Source organism: Saxophila tyrrhenica (assembly GCF_035928015.1).
Source record: "Saxophila tyrrhenica strain CCFEE 5935 chromosome Unknown scaffold_31, whole genome shotgun sequence".
NCBI classification, from domain to species: Eukaryota; Fungi; Ascomycota; class Dothideomycetes; order Mycosphaerellales; family Extremaceae; genus Saxophila; species Saxophila tyrrhenica.
This window is the reverse complement of record NW_027041763.1, coordinates 32,573-51,364: the sequence shown is the minus strand read 5'-3', so window position 1 is coordinate 51,364 and position 18,792 is coordinate 32,573. Positions and strand designations below refer to the sequence as shown.

The 18,792-nt window shown below is 57.0% G+C and overlaps 7 protein-coding genes across 7 annotated transcripts; 2 read left to right on the top strand and 5 right to left on the bottom strand.

Annotated features, from left to right (window-relative positions):
• Window positions 1-513: 513 nt before the first annotated feature.
• LTR77_011084 (uncharacterized protein) lies at window positions 514-2,739 on the top strand (the record flags this gene model as incomplete). Its single annotated transcript, XM_064808296.1, has 2 exons — window positions 514-530; window positions 762-2,739. 2 exons carry the CDS (start codon window positions 514-516, stop codon window positions 2,737-2,739), a joined length of 1,995 nt encoding a protein of 664 aa, XP_064653522.1.
• A 160-nt stretch (window positions 2,740-2,899) lies between these two features.
• Window positions 2,900-3,586, bottom strand: LTR77_011083 (uncharacterized protein; the record flags this gene model as incomplete). Its single annotated transcript, XM_064808295.1, is given in 3 exon segments — window positions 2,900-3,133; window positions 3,150-3,358; window positions 3,421-3,586. The coding sequence occupies 3 exon segments, from the start codon at window positions 3,584-3,586 to the stop codon at window positions 2,900-2,902; spliced, it is 609 nt and encodes a 202-aa protein (XP_064653521.1).
• Window positions 3,587-4,195: 609 nt separating this feature from the next.
• On the bottom strand, window positions 4,196-5,773 carry LTR77_011082 (uncharacterized protein; the record flags this gene model as incomplete). Its single annotated transcript, XM_064808294.1, has 2 exons — window positions 4,196-5,603; window positions 5,688-5,773. The coding sequence occupies 2 exons, from the start codon at window positions 5,771-5,773 to the stop codon at window positions 4,196-4,198; spliced, it is 1,494 nt and encodes a 497-aa protein (XP_064653520.1).
• A 442-nt stretch (window positions 5,774-6,215) lies between these two features.
• On the top strand, window positions 6,216-6,912 carry LTR77_011081 (uncharacterized protein; the record flags this gene model as incomplete). Its single annotated transcript, XM_064808293.1, has 2 exons — window positions 6,216-6,389; window positions 6,472-6,912. 2 exons carry the CDS (start codon window positions 6,216-6,218, stop codon window positions 6,910-6,912), a joined length of 615 nt encoding a protein of 204 aa, XP_064653519.1.
• Window positions 6,913-7,020: 108 nt separating this feature from the next.
• RAD9 (radiation sensitive protein rad9) lies at window positions 7,021-11,636 on the bottom strand (the record flags this gene model as incomplete). The annotated part of the gene is made up of 2 exons (XM_064808292.1): window positions 7,021-11,484; window positions 11,559-11,636. 2 exons carry the CDS (start codon window positions 11,634-11,636, stop codon window positions 7,021-7,023), a joined length of 4,542 nt encoding a protein of 1,513 aa, XP_064653518.1.
• Window positions 11,637-12,221: 585 nt separating this feature from the next.
• NRP1 (Asparagine-rich protein (ARP protein)) lies at window positions 12,222-14,669 on the bottom strand (the record flags this gene model as incomplete). Its single annotated transcript, XM_064808291.1, has 5 exons — window positions 12,222-12,934; window positions 12,995-13,307; window positions 13,363-13,437; window positions 13,492-14,286; window positions 14,382-14,669. The coding sequence occupies 5 exons, from the start codon at window positions 14,667-14,669 to the stop codon at window positions 12,222-12,224; spliced, it is 2,184 nt and encodes a 727-aa protein (XP_064653517.1).
• Window positions 14,670-16,171: 1,502 nt separating this feature from the next.
• Window positions 16,172-18,674, bottom strand: LTR77_011078 (uncharacterized protein; the record flags this gene model as incomplete). The annotated part of the gene is made up of 3 exons (XM_064808290.1): window positions 16,172-16,319; window positions 16,393-18,401; window positions 18,456-18,674. The coding sequence occupies 3 exons, from the start codon at window positions 18,672-18,674 to the stop codon at window positions 16,172-16,174; spliced, it is 2,376 nt and encodes a 791-aa protein (XP_064653516.1).
• Window positions 18,675-18,792: the final 118 nt, after the last annotated feature.

The following is an 18,792-nucleotide window of genomic DNA, read 5'->3' as shown; positions in this document are numbered from 1 at the left end:
CGGCACCCCTTGTTCACATTTGGTCAATACGCTTCGTTGGCACCGAGGGGTAGGAGGGCGGTGTGTATCTCATCCATCACATCCGTCTCATCCATCGCGTCCATCTCATCCATCTCGTCCATCCCATCCATCGCATCCATCGCATCCATCGCATCCATCGCATCCATCGCATCCATCGCATCCATCGCATCCATCGCATGAACAAGGGCTCCGTAGCAACCCGCTACCACCTCTACAACACCGGCGTATACAGTAGCGCAACTGCCTATGTCGGTGTGACCGTTCGGCCAAGGTCGCCACGCTTCTCCACACGGTCTTCGAGAACACAGAGGCAGATGTGGCTTCCACAAGGCTTTAGCTGATCGATCTAGTCTTAACGAATCGGGCTACCACCACGACTAGATGACTCCTATACAGCCTACAACCCTTCGCCTTCCTTTCCGTCTTTCGACAGCAGTGGACGACCGAGTATTGCCTGCAATCCACTAATGAGGCAAAACGTTGACGGCGAGCATGACCGACAGGATTGCGTAAGTTGACTATGGCTAGCCTTGTACTTTTCTCTGTCTACTAGTTGCCAGTCTGGTTGTTTCTTTGGCCCCTCCTCCTTCAAACTCTTTTCCAGTTTCTCTGAGTACACAGTATCATCGAACCGTCACATTCTTGCCGTGACCAATTCTCGAGCCTTCCTGCGGTTAGCACCGTCTCAACAAACTTCAACAAAGCCGCTCCTTGCCTTTGCCGCATTCACCGCTGTACAGCCCCTGGTCAGCTTTTTCTGGCCTCGAGACCGATTCCTTGTTACACAAAGATTCGTCCACTTGGAAAGAACATCCGAATTACGAAGCTTACGAGCAGAACAAATATCCCTGGCTGGCTCCGACCAATATCTTATCCGTTATGGTCCCGACAACAACTTTTCTGAATCTGGATCAGGCCTTTGCACAGGCGTGGGAGGCAGCGACGGCGGACTCAGATGATCTTTTAGACGAATCTGCCACCACTCGAAGCGAAAGACACGAGCATCTACATCCAGTCTTCCGACCACCCAGAGGTCCGCTTCCTCAACGACCCAGACCTATCTATGTGCCCAACAACATTGTAATCCGGCGAGACAGTAACGGCGCACCACAGCTGTCCTTCATCAACAGCGCGCCAAATTGCCCGCGAACTGGAAGTTTTGTTGCTGAAGTCCCGAAACAGCAGCAAACACACTGTGCGGCATACGCAGACTGTTGGAACGATAATCCGTATTCACTGCCAGACCTCACACCGCCAGCCGCTACATTCATAGACGAAAAACGACTCAGGATTGAACAGGAGTCACTGGAGCCAATCTTTAATCTTGACGATTGCACCGCCACGGCGCAGGACCTGTCCACATTGACCACTGCCCACCCTCTACCACGGGTTCAGGAGTCATCAAGATGGACGAACTGGCGACACATGACTTACTACATGAGGATGTGGGCTCTTATACTGCTGGCCAATATCATCACAATTATCGTTCTGCTCTTGAGCACCGTCAACAACACCAGTAGCTTCGGATATCGCGATGCAGCGACAGCGGTGGGAGCCAACCTTCTCCTGGCCACGTTGGCTCGACATGAACATTTCATCAACATGTTGTTCCGGATGGCCTGTATCCTGCCAATATCAACTCCACTTTGGATTCGACGGCGAGCGGCCAAGGTGTATAGCTACGGCGGCATTCACTCCGGCTGCGGAATCAGTGCAATGCTTTGGTACATCGTCTATGCTACGCTGGCTACCTTTCAATTCCAGGGCACACGGGCGGAGCAGACTGCTCTAGCCATTACAACGACGTTGACGATAGTACTGCTAGTCATGATCATCGGCATGGCCCATCCTGCCGTGCGGAGATGCTTCCACAATCAGTGGGAAGTCACGCATCGTTTCGGCGGTTGGACGGTCGTTTTACTCGTCTGGGCTCAGACAGTCATCATTATTGTCGTCAACGCCCACCGCGCCTCTCAGCCGACAGTAACTGTTTTGTCGAAGACACCGACCTTCTACTTCCTCCTCATCATCACCGTCTTGATCATCTACCCATGGCTTCGCCTCCGCCGTCGGACGATCACCCACTCAGAGCGCCTCTCCAATCACGCCCTACGCCTGCACTTCAACGATCGACGTGTCTCACACTGTATCGGCTACCGCCTTGCTACGAACCCCTTGCTCGAGAACCACGGCTTTGCTACCATACCAAATCCTACAAACTCCTCTGGCTCCGACGCAGACCCAAAGAAAGGCTACTCAATCCTCATCTCCAACGCCGGCGACTGGACCTCACGCCAGATCAACGATCCACCCAAGCACATCTGGACCAAAGGTGCTCCCACTGTCGGCTTGATGCGGGTGGCTTCCCTTTTCTCGCCTCTGGTGATCCTGGCAACAGGCTCCGGCATTGGACCGGCGCTCAGCTTCTTGCAGGCCAAACCAGAGTGGCAGGTTCGAGTGATCTGGTCCGCACGCTCGCCGCTGAAGACTTACGGGTCTGACATCCTAAACGCGGTTTTGAAGGCTGATCCGAGGGCAATCGTCGTCGATACCGCACTTACGGGGCATCCGGATCTTGTGGCGCTTGCGTGGGCAGTGAAGGAGGAGAGTAGAGCCGAGGCGGTGATGGTGGTGGCGAATCCGAAGGTCACGAACACTGTGGTAGGCGGACTTGAGAAGAGAGGTGTGCCGGCGTATGGGGCGCTTTTCGACTCTTGAAGTGCCACTGAGTTGAACATATGGGCATAGAAGGTGACGCAAGTCTTTCGGTTTGTTTTGATGAATGTTTTGCAACGTCGATACGGGCTGCTGCCATCATCTGCGCATAGATACTTTCGTAAACATGTCTTCACACCACTCTTCTCGACACACTAGCTCGTCAAACAGGTGATGATTCCCTGACCCGAACATTGTCAATCGGCACATCTCCCGAAAAACCATTCGGCCCAACACTCGAGCACTTCCAATACCCAATGATGAGAGTCACATTAGTCGGGTTCAACACCTTCGGACGATCCGCCTTGATCTTGAAACCACCAGTGAAGGTGTACCATTCGTTCTTCTTTACGGTGCGTGTGTAATCGAGACCTCTGAGACCATGCCCTCCCGTCGGCTGAACACGGACTGACTTGTGCCGAGAATCGCCAGAAGGCGTACTGCCAGTGCTCTGAGAAGAGGTAGTCCCAAGAAACTCGATAGCGGTAACCAGGCTTGACGTTGGCGATGGTGCCCGGGAGCTCGTAGGAAGGCACACTGTCTACGCTGCAGTCGCCAGGGACAGAGAATGGTACGACGGTGTTTCTGTGGTTCTTGGTGCGAGTTACGATACCGTCGTTGACTGTTCGCAGCAAAGATCAATCTCTCATGCAACCTCAATTCAGCGCGGACACAGCGACGTACCTGCACCTTCTGGTATCACCTCCCAAGTTCCCAGCAAAGGCTCGCTGAAGTCTCCATTAACGACGTAGGCCGTGCTCTGACGTTCGACGAGATTGGCAGATGAAGCAATTGCGCCAGACACGAGGGAGAGCAGGACTGCTGCAAAGTTGACTGCGGCGGCAAACATGATGGCTGTACGTGAGATCTTGTGGTGCAGTTGCTGCTTTGATTTTTGGAGGCTAGACTCAACTTTGATGCCGGAAACGACGAAGGACTCAGAGATTTGTATATGCGCTCTTGCGACGTGAAGAGAAGCAGGGAGAGTATTGTATAACAAGTACTGTCAGGACAAGGACTGAGGAACGTGGTCTGGTGTGGCGCACACTAGAGAAGAGAAGAGCAGCAAGCGAAGGCGTCTTTGCTTTCAGCCTAGTTTGCCTACTGCTAGTATTCACCAGCCTTCCTAAGATGCGCTATTGATTTCACTTCAACCGTGAACCTTGGCGCAGGTGCCTCTCAATGTCCAAGATACAACGTCTCGAAGCGTGCCAAAGCAGAGAGAGCGGTCCAAAAGGTGCGTTCGTGAGCACTGCTCACAACAAGGCGAGTCGTGACAGTCTGTGTGGAGGATGCAGCTAAATTGGCCACGACCCCTTCTTCGATCTTGTCGGTATGGATACCCAAGGTTGGAGAAACAGCTGGAAGAATATGTCAGGGCATCAACATGTTTCTCTTGCCCAAAACCGGTCCAGCCTTCGATCCTTGAGAGTTTCAGTATCCAATCGTGGCATGCTTCTCAACTGCTAACAGGCTTAGTTTTCTTTCTAATCATCCCGGCCCCAAGCACATTCACAGCAGGCTGTGCTTTCTGCGCTTCCTCCGGCCGACTGACAAAAGGATCTTCTAGCTTGCGTTTCTTCCTAATCATGCCGCCCAAGTCATTCACTTGCGCATTACCGCCATTCGTGACCGCAGAAGTCGCTACTTTAGCAGTTCCTTGAACCTCAATCGACGAACCAGCCTGAAAACCGCCCGTGGCAGACACCTCAGACACCCATTTGCTCGTCGAGGTGACCGCTGCATCGAGCGTGTTGAATTCGAGGTGAAGCAGTGTCTGCATGGCCTTGGCGTACCCTTCTTTGGGCAGCACGACTCCGTCGGCTATACCAGTGTCCAGCATCCCTGAGAGGTCTGAGCTTGCAGTCAGAGACGATGAGCCTCCTTTCAAGCGTGGCTGACGCGGTATGATCGGTCCAGAGAGGGGCTTTCGTCGGCGCTTAGTGGGACTTCTGCTCACTGATGCCACTTCTTCCGGCTGAGAAAGGACTTCGCTGTTCTGGCTGTCGAACATCGACTCCTGGCTGGCACCATTGGCAACATTTTCGCCTCGGCTCGAAGGTGGCGGTCGTGTTACCAGCCATAAGAAGCCGACCATCCGCCCGGATGAACACTCCTGTCTAAACTCCATGGCCTCCCAAAAACGATCAAGATCCCGTATCGAGCTCCATTTCCCGCTTTTACGCTTTTTTGTCGGGCTTGGATTTGCTGTGTCGCCGGTCAATCCAATCTCATCGTCCAGATCCTGCATGAAACGTGCTTTCGGATCGTCGGGGAAGCGTGGAAGCAAACATCTTGGTGGTGCATCGTCTTGTATTTGGCGAGCTTGAGCGAGCTCGGGCAGCGGATTGCCAGACTTCCATCGTGGCCGTCCCGACGAGCCATTGCTCGGTGGCATGAATTGGCGCACTTCGGCACCTTCGTAGCCAGGGACGGTGATGTAGCCTTCATGACTCGCTTCCTGGTTGTCATCCGACGGGTTCGCTGTGCCTGGGCTGGGAATGATGGGATCCAAGACTCGAGCCCACCACTTAATGAGTTGTCGGTCGTCAAGCACATGCTTCTTCGAATTCTCCGCCGAGCCTGGAAACAGGTACTGCGATTGCGCTCGAGCGAACAACGAAATGACGATCCTTCGGCTTGGATGCTTTTGGCGTTCCTGGTTTGATAACCAGCTCAGGAATGTCGTGATGATGGTCTGAACAGGAGAAGGCCGTTGTCGTTGCAGGAAGCCGGTAGAGTCCGCCTTGCTGACGAAGATGGTGGTGAGATGCTTCGTCGAGTAGACCAGCACTTCGATCCCAAGCACAAGCACATCTCGCGGCGTTGCCTCGCCAGATGGATTGACGCTCGCAGATAGGAAATGGCTGGCCAAACGTGTCTTTTCGGGCTCATGACCAGGTAGAGGAGAGAAGAGCGGATCGCATGGCCTTGGTGGTGAGTGGATATACCGTACTTTGCATTGAAAGTTCTCCGGGAGTGCTGCTGTGAGATCGTCCTTGAGTGATGTTGTCTTCGATCCCATCTTAGCTGCCATGGCCTGAATGGGATGTTGCCAATTGGTAAATTGATACGTTTACTGTTTCCAAGTTGTTCGTATCCGATATCTAAATCGAACTATCTAGGTAACGCAGCCGGAAGAAGTGAAGTGAATCTGGTCTTCAAGAAGTAAGGTTGTCCATCAGACGCGCCTTCCAACGCGAGGCGGCAAGCCAGCGGCGTTCGGGAGTGCCAAGACCAATGCAGCAACGACATCTTGTCCTTCATCACAACCACCTCCCCCAAACCCCCATCAAATAGCCATGCCACCCACACCCACCCCCTTCATCTGCCTCCGCTGCCTCCGCTCCCTCCCCACCACCACCTCATCCCCCACCATCCGCACCCTCGCCACCTCCACCACCACAACCCCCCGACGCCGCCAACCCCCCTCCGACTCCTCCTCCGACCTGCCCCGATGGCAAAGAACACCCCCTGGCATGCGCATGCCCGAACGCATACGTCCGGAGCCCAAACAGCCCGTCTGGCGCGTCAACGACGACGCGGAGGCGATGGATGAAATGTACGATCGCTTCATGGGGAGGGTTGGGGAAGCGGTTAAGGGGGAGGTGAAGGATACGAGGGGGAGGGGGATGTTGGATGAGGAGGTGAAGGTAAGTTTCTTCTCCCACATTCAAGTTGCGAGGGAGGAGAGAGAGAAAAGATGTTTTGATTTTGCTAATACGGACGGTGCAGTGGCTAGCCCTAACCCACAAATCCTTCGACCACGGCCGGCGCGGCTTCAACGACAAACTCGCCTTCCTCGGCAAACGCATAGTCGACGTCCAAACCTCGCTCGCACTACTGAACATGCCTTCCTCCCCCGCCGCGCTGCCCGCCTCGCAGGACGACGTCTTCCAGCACGCGGCGCTCGAAGGGCTGGAGAACGTTACGGCGTTCTCCAAGAACGCGATACTGGACAAGACGCGACTGGCGAAGGTGGCGACGGCGTATGGGATCAATCGAGTGGTGAGGTGGAAGCCGCGGAAGAGCGACAATCTGAAGAGTAGTGGGGAGGACGTGGTGTTGGCGCATACGATGTACAGCATTATCGGGGCACTGGCGATGCAGAGGGGCGGAGAGATGGCTGCAAAGACGGCGAGGGAGAGGATATTGAAGCCGCTTGGGCTGCGGTAGGGTTTGCATTGGAGGGTAGCTCTGCGGTGATACTAGCGTTCGTAGCGATGGCATCTTTTCCAACCGCAGGCTCTTTGCAAGTCGGTACATCCGCGTCTTCATCCCAGCTCAGTCGACCAGAGCACCTAGAATCAAGCTCTGCACCACAAACTCGTCGTTCACGATCGTCACCCTCCCGTCCCTGGCGAACATGGCCTTCGCATCGACCTTTGCAGCCGCAGCCGCAGCCGCAGCAGCACCTTCGGTATCCCTCTTCCTCTTCTTCCCGCCCTCACTGCCCATCTCAAACATAGCCTTGCTCGCATCCGCCACAGACCCATCAACGTACACCCACTTCCACGTCGACTCCTCACCATCAGCAAAAGCCTTCGCCTCCGCCAAGTCAGAAACCCGCTTCACGCCACCCGCACCGAGCGCCAGCGTGAGAAAAGCGTAAGCCTTCCGGCGCTCCCAGACAGCTTTGCTCTTCTTGGACGCCACGATCAGCACACCGTCGCCGGTGAGCAGGATGTCGCGGTTCTGTATCGTAGTCGCGAGCTTGGCTTCGGAAGCAGGGTAAGCGGCCATCGTGCGTGACCGGACAGCATTGCCGAGATAGGCGCTCTCGCCTGCTGGGAGGAGGTACTTTGACCAGGACAGCGGAGCGGCTTCGGCCGCGGTGAGGGCCGTGTTCTTCGCGCAGTCAAGAGAGTCGGCGACCCATCTGCCAGATAGAGTTGGCAAGCCCAGGGCAAGCGCTTGCACGTACTTTGCTCTCCGACTGTGTTTGTCGGCGATGAGGGCTACGAAGCCGAGGCGCTCGTACTGAGGCTTTAACGTCAGACTTGTGGTCTCGTTGTCGTCTTCAACGGCATTACGAGCTGACTTCTTATTCGGACTTGTGTCGACTTGATCGTCGAGCTTCGGAAGCTCGAAAAGCTCATCAAAGCCTTGCTCCAGAATGATGCCTCCGTTGCGTACGATCGAGCGAGTAACTTCAGCCCTCTCGACTTCGTTCGAGCCGTACGAGATGGCGAAAGCCATATTGGTGAAGAGTCGCTGGCCTTCGGATGGGCTCGCTGACATCACCGACTCATCGCGCAGATTCGACAACCTGCTGGCTTGAGCCTTCGTAGTCAGAATCGTGGTGCGGCGAGACCGGGATGTAGGCGTGCCGGAGTCGGGCGTCTGCATGCCGTTGGACGGTGTGGCCGGTCGGCTGGGGTCTTGGGCGAGGCGGTTCGGCGGCGTGAACTCGCGATCGAAGAAGTGAGGCAACATGGTCCTGTTGAGGTAGATGAACGACAGCGCCACCTCGACCGACTCTTCACTCCCTTCAGCCATCGTCTCTTTATTGCCGCTGACGCGCGATGCCTTGTTGAGGACGAAGACAGTGGCGTACCCGTGGCAGTCGACGCCTTCTGCTCCCTGCAGACCGGTCTGCGCTGCGCGGCCCATCCGGTCGACGACCCACGACTTGTTGCGCATGTTGGGCAGATCGACTTTAATGATATCTCCAGCCCGCAGCTCAAACCTCAGCACCAGCTTTGGATCCAGAGATGTGATGTTCCCATCCTCGAATTTGATGCGGTAGCTCCGGCCATCTGGCGAAGTCCCGAGCCATGTTGCTGGGTAGAAGCTGTTGTAATTTCCTTTGAACAGTGCCAGTACGCGGGTAGGTTGGTCCGAAAGCCATGCGGTAGCCTGCTGCTGCGGCTGCTCTTGATCCTCCACAGCAGCCTGCTGACCATTGTCCTCCGAAGCCTCTTCAAGCACCGTCTCTTCTATGATGGCAGACTGCTCTTCCGTAGAGTCATCTTCTTGAATTGCTCCCTTCGTCCGCTTTGTGCCGGTAGCCCTTCCATTCTTCAGATTTCGCAGAGCAGAAGGCTTAGGCGCCCTCGAAGACCGCCTCGACAACAGCTGCGAAGCGACTTTCGCTCCGGCATCCTCGCGCTGCTTGACGCTATCTGGCGTTGACTCCGGTACCGCATCCGCTGGCGGAGTAGCATGCCGTCGGCGCTCATTAGCCCTGCTTGGAGCATCCTGCAAAACAGGTGGTGGTGAGCTGGGTGGCTCCGCATCCGGCTCTTGCTCCTTCGCCTGCCCCACGGGTGAGTCTTCAACGTCGAACCTCGCCTGCCGCTTCGCCCTGCTTCTCGTACTCTTCACAGGACTCTCCGCCGCCGCCTCAACAACACCCTTCCTTGCCCTACCCCTCGTACCCTTCACCGGACTCTCCGCCGCCGCCTCCTCAGCAAACGTCTTCATCGTCTTCCGCCGCTTATTCGGCCTCTCGCTACCCGGACTCTCCATAACATCAAACACCTGCTGGTCCTCCGCCGTGACCATATCGCTCATGATGGCATCGATGTCCACCTCGTTTTCGGTCTCCCCGCTGCCGTTAGGTGTCGATGCCGCCTCGGCAATGTCCGCGAAATGCCGCACGCCGGCCTTCGTGCGTGGAGTCTGTGAGGTTGTGGACTTGCTCTGCTGGCTGGCGAAGGCTTTGGCGGGCGATGGAGCTGAGGCGGTCGGTTTAGCCGAGCGACCAGAAGCTGAGGCGTGGGATCGTGCGGTGGAGAACAGCTGGCCGTTGTTGCTCTCATCCGGCAGATGACCGCGTCTACTCGACGGACGTTGCTGCGTAGCATCAGGCAAGGCGAGATCGCTCTCTGGCACCTCCAAGTCTGCGACATAGCTTGCTTGCTTCCGCATTCTAGGCGCTGCGCGAGGTAGACCTTGCGAAGTCTTCGTGCTGCCGGCTCCAGACTCTTCTCTTGCAAAAGGTAGAGGCAGAGGCGGGCTGCTGGGGACCTTGTCCTCGTTCTGCGAAGCTTCACGTTGTGCCCTTCTGGGCATGACGGCTTGGTCGACACTGGTCTTACCAGTGTATTGCGAGCCGGGAATGAACGATGAAAGCGAAGGTCCTTCCTCCCCCCGCTGATGTGGCGTAGAGGATGCTCTCGGCTGCCATAGCGGTTGGGAGTCGGCTATGGCAGAGGGCTGGGTGCCGGCCTGATGGCTGCTGTTCTGAACAACGTCGTCCTCCAGTCGTGGAAATTGCTGCTGGTGTACGCCAGCCCAGTTTTCGTCATCTTGATCTCCATCAGGCTCGTCTTCACCACCATTGTCCGAGCCCCGGTCCGAGCCACCCTCGTTCTGCTCTTGCTCCTCGCCATCGTCCAAGTCCTCAGCAGGTCCTTGACTCCTAAGCACGGTCTGCGCGAGCTCATCATACACATCCGCGTCGTTATCTCCATCATCTTGTACAAGGTCAATCATTGCCTCATCTTCATCAACACCAGCATCTCCTTCCGTTCCAGCGTCTTCCTCAACACCAGCGTTGCGTTCAACATCAAAGTCTTCCTCGACATCACGATTCCACCGGGCAGCCATCTTGCTCGTCCCAGGAGTCACCAGATCAATTGTCTGCATCCTCTTCGGACTAGAAGTCGGCCGGGACCCAGGCCGGGGCCGAGCACGAACCCGCTGCCACTCATTGATCGCAGTCTCGCTCATGACCCTCTGTAACCTCTTCTGCTCAAAACGCCGACGCTCGGTGTCGTGACTATCCCCGTCATCGTCTGAGAACTGCTCATTGAAGCGTGCAGACACGCCGTAGTCCTGCCGCAGAGCTGCTGCTCTTGCTTCTTGCGACTCCTTGACGCTTCTGTAATGGTCCCTCGGATCGCCTGGCACAGCAGGAAGTCTTGAATTACGCGTCGCAACTGGCGAAGAAGCCATGATGCTCGGAGACGAGACGCTGTACTGGTTTTGCAGATTCGGCGAAGGGCGCGTCATGATAGGATCGGATCGTGGACCTTCAGGTACCGGCGACGACGGAGCCTGCGTCTGGTTAAACAGCTGTGTCGCAGTCATCACACCACCACCACCATTCTCCCGTCCAAACAGCTGCGTGAAACCCGGCGTCTTCTTGTTCGTCGTCGGGACCGAAGTAAGCACCTGGCTATCCCTCTTACGCTTGCTCCCAGCCAGACTCGGCGTCTCCGGCAGCGCATTCTGCTGCACCATCTCACCAACCTGCAACTGCGTCTCCGGACTCCTCAGCAACTCACTCGCATGCGAAGACTCCGACTGCGCACCAGGCGAACTCTCTTGCCACCCTTTCACCAAATCCACATACCCACTCTCCCCTTCCACATAAGTATTGGGTTCCTCATCCACCGTCTCCATCTCATACACCGTCTTGCCCTCTGGCGAGATCTGCGGCCTGAGCAGCACCTTCTTCGGCGTCGTGGTGGTCGGATTCGCCATCGACTCAGTGTACGTGCGATACACCTGGGAGTCCATGGGCTGCGTGTCGCCGCCCGTAAACTCCGAGAACGAAGACGCCTTCATCCATTCGCGGAAAGGCTCCTGCGATGGCGAAGTCTGCGCCGCCATCATGGCCTCCATCTCCTTCGCCGGCGCAGACTTGGAGGAAGACAGGCGTGGCGGTGCTTTCGACGGGGAGTGAGGGGTGTTGTAGGCATTCGCGGGCTCGGGGACGGTGGACTGTTTGGAGTTGGAGTTGGAGGTCGGGTGGTGGTGATCTGCCGCGCCGCTCGCCTGCGCTTCGTTTGGCGGCTGCTGCGCGTAGACAAGGATGCTTGCGTCAGTTTGAGTTCTGCCACGTTACACGGTCGATGGGGATGTAAGCTCACCTGTAGCAAGTCGTCGCGCCATTTGGTAAGTTTCTCGTACTCCAGAGTGTTCAGCGTACTCTCCGCGATCGAAGCCATCCTGGGCGCATATCGTGTGTGGTGAGATAAAAGTGTTGTCGCAATGGTGGAAGTTCAATATGTGGGGTGACGAGATTGACTTTCGGCAAAGTACGCGCTAAACACGAGATCACGCTTCACGCGGCAGGAGTGATTGCACCGTCTCTCGAAGACCAAGAATTTTTACGCCAGAGATGCCGACTGTATCATGTTGTTAAGGCGCTGCTATGTTGGAGAAGACGCTCTGTTAAACAGCTTCTTGGCCCTGCTTCTCGGAAATGCAGAGATTGGACGTTAAGCTCACTTCAAGCCCGCTGTCCCCATAGGAGTCATTGCTTGGTCGGAGAGAGCTCGAAGATATCAACACATCATTGCACAAGCTATCTACGGCACTCAACCAGAGCACCAGAAGAAAAGCAATCAATCTCAAACACTCCGGAGAACAAGCACAGCCTGACCAGTCAACCGACGCCACGCTAAACACACATGACCGTCCGCCCCCCACCTTCACGCCATCGCTAACCCTGGACGTCGCTCAATCATGCCTGTTCTCCTGTCCCCCCCGTATGCTATGCCCTGTCCGTGAAACAACCAGCTTTCCTTCTTCTACTGCGGGGACTTGGCGTTGCCCTGTCCCTGTCCCTGACCGTGTCCGCCCTGTCCACCTTGTCCGTTGCGGCGATCGTCGCGCTCGCCGAAGCCGAGATTGCCCATGCTCGAGTTGAGGAAGGCCAGAGAGACGTCGTCGTTGCCGTAGCCGCTGGGCCCGGCTCCGTACTGACCGCCGTTGGCACCGTACCCAGCACCAGGAGCACCGCCGGTCGCGGACGCGTTGCCCTGATTGAACGCTTGCTCGGCACGACTGTCAAACCCACCGGGGCTCTGCTGTCCGGTAGGTGGTGGCGCCTGTCCGTACCCGCCATGCATGCTTTGCATGTAGGGGGACGGGGCGCCGAGTCCTGACGGAAGGGCGTAGGTGGATTGCGGGCCGTATGACTGTCCGCCGTAGCCGCCGGGAGGGCCTCCCATCTGACCGCCGCCGTAAGGGTCGCCGCCGGGGGCCATGCCGCCACCATAAGAGCCACCGCCCATGGAACCACCCATCGAGCCGCCCATCATGTTGCCACCGGGTCCGTATGAAGATCCGCCTCCGTGGCCGTGGTAGTTGTTGCCGCCGTTGCCTTCAGCAACGACGGCGGCCTCCTGACGCGGCGCGCCACAGCGAAGGCACGCGACGTTCTTGGCGAAGTTGTGGTAGAAGCATCCGTCACGGCCGCACTTCCAGTCGCCAGCGCGGAACGGGACGACACCACCGCGACCTACAACACATCTGTTAGTCTGGAGTTGAGTTGAAGGAGTTCGTGCTGACGTGCTCTTACCGCCTGACCCTCCCATGCCACCATAACCGCCATGGTGCATCTGAGGGCCGCCCATCATCGGGGGCTGGCCGTAGCCGCCCGGCCCGCCGTAGGGGCTTGGCCCCATGCCGTACTGCTGACCGTACGGGTCTGGCTGCTGGGCCGCCATGGCCGGGAACGAACAGCGGAAGCAGGCGGTGCGGCGCTGAAAGTTTGAGAACCCGCAAGACGGACACGTCCAATCGCCTGGGCGCGGACGGTTCTTGGACGGCGGGAACGGCGTGAGGACTGGTGGACCGCCTGGTGGGCCTTGCTGGGACGCACGCTCGAGCACCTGATCATCGATTAGCACACGTGACCGATCGTGTCTTCCGGACGGCTTGACTTACGCGGTTGGAGGACGGCGAGACTTCGATCGCACGATCGTTGAGAGCGCGTCCATTCATGCTCAACGACTCTGCAGCCTGTTGAAGAAAGATGTTAGCAAGAAGTCATGTATAAGGGGATGTATCGCTCACCTCTTCATGACTGCCAAACACCACGAACCCACTGCCGCTGGGCTTACCACCTTCAGGGGTACGGAGGGTCCAGAATGCGATGGGGCGGCCGTTGTACTGGGTGAACCAACTCTCGAGCTCGCTTTGAGTGGTGTCGTGGGGAAGGCCGCTGAGGTGCAGGACCTTGGAGTGCTCCGCGAGGAAGGCACGAACGTCGCTGCGGGCATCCAGAGGACGGGTCATAATGTCGGGGTCGCCGTGCGGGTTCGTCTGGCTGGGACGAGACTTCTGGACGAGGGAGCGCAAGCAGCGAGTAAGCGTAAGTGCTTCTTCGATAGCGCGGCGAGGCGAAGATGGTGCAAGTGCTTGAAGATGGAACGGAAGGCCGCCGGTGACTTTGCCAGAGGATCGGACTTCTTCGACTTCGAGGCCAGCGCAGATGGAGGAGAGGGTCGAAGAGCTGAACGCCAGAGTCTCGGGATGGTGAGCTTGAAAGTTCTGGTACTCGCCACGTAGGCCGAAGAGAATCGGGTGCCGAAGGTAGTGCGGGATCACAACGTGCTTATCGTGCGCCTCACGTGGCATCTGCACGCGAAGGTCCCACGGCATCAGTGTGACGTAGGCGAAAGAGGGGGGGTCGTTCTGGGATGCGCCCGGCTTGATGAGGTGCTCCTGCGCGAAGGCGACAAACTTCTCGACTGCATCGCGGAAGGATCCAGCGTTGCGGACATGCTCCCAGGTCAGGGTGGTCAGGGAGGTGCAGAGTGGCGTGATGGGCGTGTTGACGGGCTTAACGAGAACGCTCTCACGATGGAGCTGTATACCCTTGTCAGCGAGGTTTCATGCAAGTAGCGGGGTAGGCAGAAGATGAGTGCAGAAGCTGCATTACCGTCACTTCAACTTGGACATACCTCTGGCAAGTTGGGATCCCTCGCATCCACGACGACCCAGCCCATCTCGATGACCTCGGCGCTATCCTTAGTCACGTACACGCCGTGCTCGTCGCAAGTGGTCGCGATGTGGATGACCACATACTTGTCAAAGTTGTAGGGGGTCGTAGGAGGACCGTAATGGCCTGGTGTAGATTGCGACGTGATGCCGTAGCCGCCTTGTGCTTGTGGAAGAGGACCAGCTTGGCCTGCAGATGGAGGATAGGCGCCAGCCGAGTACTGCTGCTGAGACTGGGTGGGGGTAGCCATGTCTGATAATTTTCCTTGACGTCCGTTACCGTAACGCCCCAACGCCGTGCGAATGGTACTTGGTAATTGATAGCTCTGCTATCGGTCGGTGGGATAGGAGTAGGTGGCGGTCGAGTGCGGACTCGGCAGGAGGGTGCAGGAAAGCTGCTGGTGAGTGCAACTATGAAGACAGCCGGTTAGATATGTTCCCAATGGTGATGACACGCAAAAAAGCGTGCACGACGTGCGGCTGGCACGGCAATGGCTGTGACTGCTGGGTGTTGAAGGGCTGATCAGAGGCTCCCACTCTTGGGTGAGTGGTGTGTTGCTCTGACGTGACTTGAAGAGTGCAAGTTGAAGTCGAAGAAGGCCGAAATTGTGTCTGAGAGCTCAAGCGCTAGCGACGGAAGCCGGAAGAGCGTCGCTAGCGGCCGCAACGGCGACGTTGAGCTAACTGCGTCTATTCTTTAAAATTGCCTGCGGAGCTTCCAACGTACGCTTTCGATGTTGTATTAGATAGAAGTGAAAGTCGAAGGTCGGAAGTTGGGTGGAATCAGAAGTGATATCAGGCCTCGGCGTGCTGCTGGTCACGAGGCCTTGCCAGCGCGTGACGTCACTCTGCAAAACATCACTCTCTTTTGTGAAAGAGTCGAGAAAGCGATTGTTCCATTGGCAAAAGTGACACATCCGATATGGTCGTCCCAATAAGCCTGAAACACCAAGTGGGACGGGGGTAATTTCACCCATCAGCACCCGTGCACCTTGACAGCAGACGCCATTCTTCTCTCAACAACCCCTGGTCCTGGTTCAGACTCCATTGGCCACCGGAACATTGTCCGGCGTTGACCACAACAATGGTACTGTACGCACACTGCACTTCCACCGTCGTATGACAGCAGCCGGAAGACAGGACACGACACGCACGCTGTAGCACGCGGCGGCGGCCACATTCAAAAGTGCTCGTGGAAGCCCTCACGTCGCACGTGTCCAGCCGACGGTTACGCAGAGAGCCCCCATCAGCCCTGCAGCCGGTCCGAAGAAGCTTGACTGACAATCTACAGAAAACGTGCCCCCTTCTCGTATGAGTCGAGCGGGAGCGCCGTAGTGTTGGTATGCGATGTGCCGGATGCGCAGACGCTGCAGGTCGAGGACAAGGGCATGCACGTCTCGACACACGGCGTCCATGACCGGGTGATTGGACATTTCATCTCGAAGGGTTGCGCAGGTATGGCTGCAGGTGTGTGACCGTCCAACCATTTTCCACTGGAGCTTTCGGCAGCAGCGCCTGGAATAGCACCTGCAGATGCGAACCAGCTGTGCTTGCATGCGGTTCGCAGGAGACTATTTCCATGCTGCCCAAGGCAACTTTGTCTGGCTTCAGCAGTACTCCCGCCGCCAGAGAGCTCCAGCGGCCATGGAGGGGACGAGATGTCCTCGACACAGTGAAGCTTCGTTGGTGAGAAGCCCATATGTCTTGCAGCGATGTGCTCCCGTGGGGAGGGTAGCCCGTTCTATCACACAATCTAGGTAGTACCATTCATCTCCTCCTTCTTGCTCGTTCTCTTTTCATTCATAACACTCCCATTCATCTCCAACCCCCCAAACCGCCTCTCAAACATCCCCAGCGCCTTGACCGGGAAGATGAACTTGTAGTTCGGATACGAGATCATGCTGCCACACCAAACATCAGCATCCCACCCTTTCATTTTCACTTCAACAAAAAGAAAAGACAAGGCAAACTCACCAACTCTTATTAAACACCCCCTCAATCCCTTCCTGCAACCACTCGCCATTCCCCTGCTGCCTTCCCATCAACAACCGCACCGCCCTCTCCAGCGGCTCTTTATACGGGAAATGCGCTTCAAGCAACCCAATAACCACCCACGCCGTATTCACCACCTGACTGCCCTCCGGATGCGGACACCACACCCCGGTCTCGCAACTGCGGTAACTCTCCCCCCATCCTCCATCCTCCGCCTGCTTGTCCAGGAAGAACTGGCAGGCTCTCCTCACCCGCTCGCTATTCTCGTACGTCTCTCCTTGCGTTTTCAACGATTCGAGAGCGAACATGCCCGCGTACGTGAAGCAGATGCCCCAGCTGCCGTACCAGCTCCCGTCCGCGCGCTGGTTGGTGCGGATCCATTGCACAGCTCTCTTCTGAAAGTTCTCGATATCCTTGGCTCGGTAGTTGGGGTTGAGGGAGTGGAACAGCGACAGCGCAGTCACGCACGCGGTAGTGCATTCGGGGTAATCGTACTCGACCATGATACGTCCGAAGACTTCCGCCGCATTGAGATACTCGAGCCACTCGCCTCCGCGGCGCGTTTCGTATGATGCCACGCCGCCGTTGGTGTTTTGCAAGCTGAGGATGATATCGATGGCCCATTTCTGCCGTTCCAGCGACAGCACTTCCGGGAAGAGCGGTCGCGAAGGGTTCGCGGGGTCTTTGAGCGTCTGCAGCATGAGGATGGCTTTGATGGCTTCGGACACGCAGTCGGAGACGACGTAGCCCTGGTCGCGGTTGCTGAAGCCCCAGCCGCCTCTTCTGGGGGAGCGGTAGCCGGTTTCGGGGGAGGTCTTGGAGGTCGGTGGGTCGGAGTAGGTGGGTGAAGTGGTGTAGCCGACGCAGTGGTCGACAAACTGCTGGCTCTCCAGGAATTGGAGTGCTTTGAGCAGCATCTCGTGATACTCCGGTTTCGTGGCCAGCCCAGCGCCAACGAGTGCTTGAATGGTGAAAGCAGTGTCCCAGACTTGCACACCATTGGTGCCGTTCATCATCATCCCGCCCTTGGACATGAACAAGAACTCCCGTATCCTTTCCCGATGCCTCTTCACCGAATACGCCTCCGGTCCTTCGGCAATACAACAACACAGCATGTTCATCGGATTATTCACCGGCGCCAGATCCGCATAATCCGAATTCTCATCCTCCATCTGAATCAAGCGCCACGTCCACTTCTCCGCCCTCTGCACCAACCACCCCATCCTCAGAAACGGAATCCACACCAGCACCAGAAACCAATTCACCAAATTCAACACCCACGACTTGGGATGATAGTTATCTCGCCCACTAATCGCGTTCCGATACCTCCCCCACCTGACCTCCTCATACGGCAGCGTGAACAACTCCTGCCTTAGTCCCCTTACCACCGCATCCGTCTCCGCGTGGGGATAAACCCACTTCTTACTCCACGCATAGCTCATCGGCAGAAACACCATCCGCATGTGGATCCACCACCTCCACGGCGCAATCGGCACCCAATCCGGCAGCAGCCACAATTCCGGCGGGACGGGGTTCACAATCTCCCACTCCATGACCCCCAGCACGCTCAACCAGAATTTTCCCCAATGCGGCGCCGCCAGCGCCCCGCCCAACCCCAGCAAACACCCCCTCGCCTTCCGCATCCTTTCATCCTCCGCTTCCACGCCTAAGAGTCGAAGAGCGGTATAGTTCATCGCGGTCCCAAAAACCGAACTATCCCCCTCCACATGCAGGCCCCATCCGCCATCGCCCCCGTTCTTGGCGCCGAGGTTCTGCATGGAGAAGATGTAGCGCACGATTTCGATTTCCTCGGGCCGGGAGAGGCGGTGGTCTGTGACGTAGAGCGTGACGATGAGGCCGGGGAGGAGGAACATGGGACCGCCGTATTCGCAGGCCCAGTTGCCGGGGGGAAGTTGGAGGCGGGTGTAGAATGCGAGGCCGTTTTCGCTTGCTTGGAGGGGGGTGCGGGGGGTGGGGAGTTGGGGGAGGCCCTTTTGTTTTCGTTTAGCGATGTATCATGTGATGTCGTTTTTGCATTCACGTACCGGGTCCATGCCGAGGAAATAGCGGTCCGCCACTGTCATGGGCCATTGCTTCAACTCTTCGTCGGTTTGGAGGTAGTGCCACGTATGTCGGCCGTCGTCGTCGCGTAGTCGCCAGCGGGTATGGTCGGTCTTTGCGTCGCTCGCCTCGAGGTGGTAGGTTGTAGTGCCATTGGGTTTGCCATTGGCCGTGGGTGCTTCACCGCGCTTTCGGACGGACATTGTTTCTTTCTGCACGAACTTCAAGATGAAAGAGAAGATGTACTCCAGGGAGGTTTATGTGACGGACGGCATTACATTAGCTTGATGTGCATTGCGGTCCTTATCGTCCGATGTCCAG